We start from the raw sequence: 7,234 nt of genomic DNA, 5'->3' as shown, positions 1-7,234 counted from the left end.
GGCGTCGCGACGCCAGAGGTTACGCTTGGGCTCCGCCTCTTCCGGCGGCGGGGGAGTGTCCGGCCCGGCCCGGCCTCCTGCAAGCACCCTGCGCTTCTTTGTGTACTTTAGAAGGTGCCAAGGTCTGTTTCTTGTCGATGCTGTGCCCAAAACTTTCGTGCGTCTTTTAGTCGGAGCAAAAAGAGAATGAAGCTTTGCCACACATCCAGTCCCTGTGGGATTTTTAACTACATGACATTAATGTTTTTAATCAGGCTACTCTTTGCTATCAGCTCCACAATTTAACAACTCGGAGTAATAGGAAATGTTCCCTTAAGCCTACACCAATCCCTTTTTTCTGTCTTGCAAAAAAGGTTGCTGTTATTTCATTCTCTTTACCTCCTGCCTAATGTTTTCCCCTTAGAGTCATACTTTCACGTATTTTTATGAACATTGATTGGTTAATTTTTAAAAGCCTTAAGAGAAATTAGAGAGAAAATGGCTAAAAAATGGGTGTATCTAAATAGCATATTTAAAAGGAATTTGGTAGGAAAGACAATGCAGAGAAAGAAAACTATGGAAATCCCTAAGTATCAAAGCAAAAATATTAAAAAAAAAAAAACAGCAGACAACAAAATATAAAAATATATAGCCAAGTTGAATTCATAACAAGAAGGTAGATTTAATATAAGAAAATATGAGCATGATAGACTATGAATAAAGATAATAAAGATCTCGTGATAAGAGATTTTGAAAAAACTGGACAAAATTCAAGTCACTTATTATAGCAACACTAGGAAGCAAGCATTGGAATGGGCCTTTCCTTAAGTGGTAACAGCTTTCTAAAACCAAGAGAATTCTTTTCAATTAGATTCAGTATTACCATTATTATTTAATATGGTGCTAGAAGTGAGAGGAAAATACAGGTAAAGAGGAGAGAAAACTTTTTTTTGTAAGTGAGAAAGTGGTATAAAAATTCCAACAACTAAAAATTAAAACTTCAGCAAAGTTGCAAGATATAAAGTAAATTGTTAGCATTTTTGTTTTATCAATAAACCCAATAGAAAGAAAGCGAAAGACCATTCAAAATAATTACAGACCAAATAAAACATCAGAGTCTACTACTAAGACACACACTAAAAATGCAACAAAACGTTGCACAGAAATAAACCTAAATAATTGGGGAATATTAGCTGCTCATGAGTAGGCTATGCCAATAAAATAAATATTGCAATATTACCTAAACCAAGTTACTTATTCAGTGCTAATCAAACTATCAAAAGACTACTTTACAGAGGTTCCTAACTTTTTTTGTGTCATGGATCCCTTAGTGAAGCCTGTGGACCTTTTCTCAGAATAGTTTTTAAATGCCTAAAATAAAATATATAGGGTTACAAAAGAGATCAGTTATGTTGAAATAGTTACCAAAATTAAAAAAAAAAATTGACAGACTCAAGTTAAGAATCCCTAATTGGGAGGAATAAAAGATAAAAAATGTCAAAGGAATAATAAAAAGTAGGAAGGGAATAAGCATTCATATAATACCCAGTAGGTGCCAGGCCATGTGCTAAATGCTTTACAAATATCTCATTTGATCCTCACAATAACCCTAATGTGTAGGTGCTGTTATTACCCCATTTTATAGTTTCAGAAACTGAAGCAAACATGTTAAATGACACCGAGGGTCACATACATAATAAATGTCTGAGGCCAATTTTGAACTCAGATCTAGTACTCTATCCACTGCACCACCAACAAGCTGTCTCAACACCTATGAATTATAAAAATACAACAAAATATGCTTTACAGAAATGCAGACCTAAATAACTGGAGAAATATTACATGCTCATGAGGAAGAAGGGGGACTTACAATAATAGATCTCAAAGCAGTAATCATCAAAACTATTTGGAAAATGTTAAAAGAGAGAGATCCCGCAATGGAACAAATGTAGGTATACAACACACAGGGCAAACAAACCTAGTAGTCTAATAATTGTCTGACAAAGACCTCAGCTACTGGGGTAAGATAGGAAAGTTAGAAAACAATCTGGCACTTTATATCACATGACAAATTAGGTTCCAAACTTAGATATAAAAGGTTATGTCTTAAACTGGAGGTGCAAGGAAGAAATGAACTTTGGGATCTATGGATAGGGAAACAGTGAGTAAACAATAGGATCGCATAAAAGAAATTATTTTGATCATATACATTTTAAAAGTTTTTGAACATCCTTAATGTTCTTAGAGGAGCAAATGTACTAGCATTCAGAAAATTAAGTAACTAGCCCATGGGCATGCATGAGATGGATGTGCTTGTTTACATAAAGAATTAAATGTTGGTGCACTATTTGATACTGCAAGACATAGAGCATCTTCAACATTTTTCAGAATTGATCAATATTTTGATTTTATAATCATCAGTGCTGAGAATGCCACTTTGCATAAATATGTAGTGCAAAATGGCACAAGTATGTTTAGCGCCACTTCAGAAATCAACGGAAATTCTGTCCTAATCCCAAGTCAAAATTCATTTATCAATTTTGTATGTACAGTAAAAACACTGCAATTCATTACACCTATCAGTCTCGAGTCTAAGCTGAGATGTTTCTGATAGGGTTTGCTGGTGTAGTATGGAGTGACAGCATGCATTGTGCAAAGTGTGCATGTTGTGGGTTCAGAACCAAGGATGCAGTGAAGATGCACAATGCAACATAGGCAAGAGCTGCCAGAAACCCCTCAGATTCAATAAGCTTTTGATCTGGAATTAATTTTTGGTCACTGCATGTTCCAAAACCTCTTACTGTTGCCAAATTTTTTTCGACTCCCACATTCATTTACAGGACCCATAATTTAAGAAGTATTCATTTGGATAGATGTTGGCATTATATTAGCTATAAAAGACATTCAAGCAGACTTATTAACTATAGCTGTCTTTAGATTATGTACAAATTACATATGTCTTTAGATTGTATACAAAAACATAAGCAAATGTCTTCACGTTAAGAGTCTCAATATTGGTTAGACACAGTTAAATTTTCATTTAAGCATTATGCTAGTCTCCTTGGGTCTAACAACTTTTTTTTTTTAGCTCAAATAGACCCTTATTATTTTGATTTTAATTTTTTAATAGATTTTTCTGAGCTAAAATCAAAGCCAGTATGTGGCACAGGCTAAGGAAGTTAATGCTTAAATAATTATTTCTACAAAAAAAGAAAAAAAAAAAGACTTTTGTACAAGTTCTGTTTCCCCAGCAAAGAATGGTATCAATTAGTCAATATCACATATAATAAAATTTTATTATTGTCAACATATAACTGCCAGAATTCCTGTATGGTATCAGACTTAAGTCATTAATTTTCTTTCAGATATTAAGTCTAAAATTAGAAATATCAGTATTATGTTAAATCTTGACTTTTGGTCCAGTTAGGAACTTTGAATTAAACAGGTTGATAGCTAAAGAATCAAGTATATTTAAGACACTGCAGTCAAAGGAAAATTTACCTAAATATTTACAAAGAAATTTACAGTTTTATAGCATTTTCTAATTTCAAATGACAGAGAATTGTCAAATTAATATCAGTTAAAAAAAACTCCCACAAACCTCTCAAAGGAACATCAGAGCTTGATAAGACTTTTGAAATAATCCCCAAACTTGGAAATAGTTTTCCAACACTTTTTGGTCCCCATATCATTTGGCTTTCAGGAAACTTTCCTGTACCCTTATTCAATATGAAAGGCAACATATTCTAGAGTTTATCATGCATATAAGAAACAAAGAGTAATTTTTCAAAAAGAAAATTTTATTGAATACATACTATTTTTAGCAGCATAAGGTTGTCAATGTTTATGAGAACAGATTAGTGAGATGCTTGATGCTATTTCATGTCAATCAAAAATGTTACTCTCTGTGAAGATACTTACAGACACATCACATTCAGCCTCCAGTTTGTTTCTTGCTTTAGTCTTATTGAGTATGAGACTGAGAATCCTACTTCACAGAGATAAATTATTATTAACGGAATCAAAGCCTTATAAGCTTTAATGGGATAATGCTTGTCCAAGAATATATCAAAAAATGTTACAGTTTCATTATCGGAAATTAATTTGGAATTGCTAGTTATTTTGGGAATCAGTTAATCCCTTACTGGGTGGTTCTTTTTTTCTAGCTCAACATCAAAAGGGGTTCACATCCAAAAGCTCATTCTTTTAGTTGACATTAGTAAGAATTATATTCATTCCTTCAATTGTCTTTCAAATTTTTCAGAGTTATGGTAAAGCTCCCTTTACCAGCTCCCCTCTTTACCTTACTTTCTCCAGTCTACAAATCTTTCTTCACTAACAGTACTCTGGAATATTTCAATAGGATAATAGTTATTCAGAGAGGCGATAGAAAGTATTGGTTATAGCACTGCCATTAAACCCCAGAAAACCTGAATTCAAATCCTCTCTCTGACACATACTGTTATGGGACCCTGGGCATATGACAAACTCTGTAAGACTATAATTTGCAGATAACATACCAATATGGGTGCATTTCCTCACTCAGGATTTACCTCTGCCAAAGAAATCATGCGCCTAGTCTTTTTCCAGTACCTTTCTCCCCTTGGTTTTTCTTATTCTCCATGGTGGTATGAGTAATTCAGGCTAGGATCCCTTGGTCTAGTACAACCCTGCCATTTTACAAAAATGGAGAAAAATGAGGCCCATAAGTTAACTGATTTATACATAATCACAGAGTGACATGGCCAGGATTCAAAGTTTCATCTCATTCTTGGGGGTGCCATGGCTTTTCCCACTACAACTATTGTTCTTTCCTATCTAAATCCAGTTCTGTCCCTCTTGAAATTAAACAAAAATTAATAACTGGAAAAATCTTCATTTTGGCCAACAATGGAGAAAAGGGAAATTGGGCAATTCTCCTTAGCCTGTGTTTGACAATGGGAAATATATTTTAAGGACAAAAAAAACTTCATAAAAATGCATACAAAGAAAGGGGCAATACACCTTACATATATTTTTTTGACCTAGTTCTTTTCTTCAACTTATTTGTTGTTGAAACCTCAGTACATTATTTCTCTTTAAAATATATAGGATAGACTTACTTTAGAAACAATCTAATCTTCAGTGACACTGCATAGATGAATTAGTCAAAATTATTTCCTTGATCCTACCATAACAAATCGAGTCTTCATTGAGGATGAGCTTGTCCTAGTTTATAGCTCACTAACAAAAATATATTCAAGATTTCCATGCTATCAGTAATGAATAATCAGGGAGGAGTGAGTAGTTTGTACAGTGATACAAAAAAAAGATTCTAAAAATTTTTTAAAGGATTTTAAGAATGGATTATTTTTTAAAATATACAGAACAGGAAAAAATTTACAAAAGTAAACAGACAGGCAGTACACTTTTGGGACATTTTAATATAGACCTACAAAAAATTAAGCTGTTAAGAGATACATGATTTCATATACAATCCTCTTTCTGTTCTTTGTAAATGAAAATGTTCATGTTTGTTAAGCTCATAATAATTTAAAAAAATAATTGATAGGTAAAGAAGAAATTTTCTGGTAGTCTTGTCTTCACAATTGACCAGGCAGCAATTCCACTATGATAACCAAAGAACCAGTTAACTATACTGAGTTCTGATCAATATTTTAAGGGCATATGTATAATTTCAACTTAATATTTTACAAACATTTTCATACTGTAAAGCATATATTTTAGCTATTTACCATCAACAACTTTTCTTTAAGAACTTATTGTAGTTTAAAAAAAGAAACTATGGATAAGATTTAAAAACTGGAAGAAATCTTAGCAGTTTATAATCTTCTGTCTAACCTGATAAATGGTCATTTAGCCCTCTTTTTTTTTTTTAAATACTTCCACATCAGAGTTGGCCTTAAAATGTTAAAGTAGGTGACATTTACGTATACTGCTTTACAATTTCATAACAAGCAACACATTTATGTTGTGAAGCAATTTGCTGAATAAAGCTCCAATTTTCTCTGGCAGAATATCTTAATTATAATGTGTTACATGCAACTTTAGAAATTTATGGTTAAGGCACTAACCATATTTTCCACAAATAGATGCATTCTTGAAGTATGGTATTAGCTCTACATTTTGCCTTTCTGCATGCCATTTTTGAAAATTAAGATTTCAAACTACAAAGAAAGTTAACAAAGCCATTTGATTACAACCACTTTGAAGTTTATTTACAGGATTTTTCTTGTGATATCATGTCACAATTGACTTAGACTGTTTACAAATATAATGGTTACCTTTTGAGACAAATAATTAAAAACTAAGTACTAAATTTTACATCATGATTTTTTTCACTTAACAAGTGAAATTTTGAGACAGAAATTAATGAAAGCTGTTCTCTTAAGCAAAAATATGTGATTTCCAGAAAACCCCAGAAACTCAAAAGCCTAAAAAGAAGTCTGAAGAGGTCAAACTCCCAAATATTCTTCAACCCCCTCAAAAAAAAGGGGGAAGGAAGAGAAAAAGGAAGGGAGAATATACCTCTTTTACCTTATAAAAAGGGGTTGGGAAAAAATCTGAAATCTCAGCAAAGAGTATCACCAACTGAGTCAATTTATATGAAGGAATCTTCTTTACATATTATTGAATCCCATCATGCCTTTCATATTTCCAGCAGCTCCTTGTTGAAATTGCCTCATCATTGACTGCAGTCCTGCCATACCTCCTGAAAATAAAGGGAGAGAGAAATGAGTAAAGACAAGCAGAAACAGAAATCAGAGCCAGCACTTTTAGGTAAGATACAGAGAATATACAGGGGATATGATGAAAAATGCCCATATTTCATAAATGCACATTTTAAATAAAATAAAATTATACTTGTAACTGTCTATAGGTATTTGCGAAAAGTCAAGCTACATGTATTAATTAGAATGATGGTTCAAAGCCTCAGGCAGATGGTAACAAATAGAAAGCACAAAGCTGAAAACTTGTCTAGTATACAAAAATATTTTTACATATCTCTGCTAGGAATTCATTCATTAGCAACTAGGTACTTAGACTCTTGGAACAAGAAGGGCCCTTAGAGCAACAGATTTTTAAAAACCTCAATTTAAAAGTTCTCCCTCTGTCTCCTAAGTCAATTCTTCATTCTCACAGCCTTTATTCAATCACTAATTCCACTCCATTAACTTTGCTCCGGTCTTGCTTCTCTCACATACTGTCCTCTGTCCTTGAATCTCTTGCTGATCGATACTATCATCAACAAGAA

The 7,234-nt window shown here is 33.0% G+C and overlaps 1 protein-coding gene across 5 annotated transcripts in view; it reads right to left on the bottom strand.

Annotated features, from left to right (window-relative positions):
• The window catches only part of SRP54 (signal recognition particle 54), a 137,009-nt gene that overhangs the window by 54,649 nt on the left and 75,126 nt on the right, over positions 1-7,234 (bottom strand). For 4 of the 5 annotated variants that reach the window (XM_072629722.1, XM_072629720.1, XM_072629719.1 and 1 more), the window contains exon 16: positions 6,171-6,691. The exons of the other annotated variant lie outside the window; for it this stretch is intronic. In XM_072629722.1, the coding sequence (XP_072485823.1) occupies positions 6,600-6,691 (92 nt within the window). In that variant the 3' untranslated portion in view covers positions 6,171-6,599. Of the gene's footprint in view, positions 1-6,170; positions 6,692-7,234 lie in introns of those variants that run through there. 5 annotated transcript variants of the gene reach the window in all.

This window comes from Notamacropus eugenii, chromosome 1 (assembly GCF_028372415.1).
Source record: "Notamacropus eugenii isolate mMacEug1 chromosome 1, mMacEug1.pri_v2, whole genome shotgun sequence".
NCBI lineage: Eukaryota > Metazoa > Chordata > Mammalia > Diprotodontia > Macropodidae > Notamacropus > Notamacropus eugenii.
This window is presented reverse-complemented; position numbering and strand designations above follow the sequence as displayed.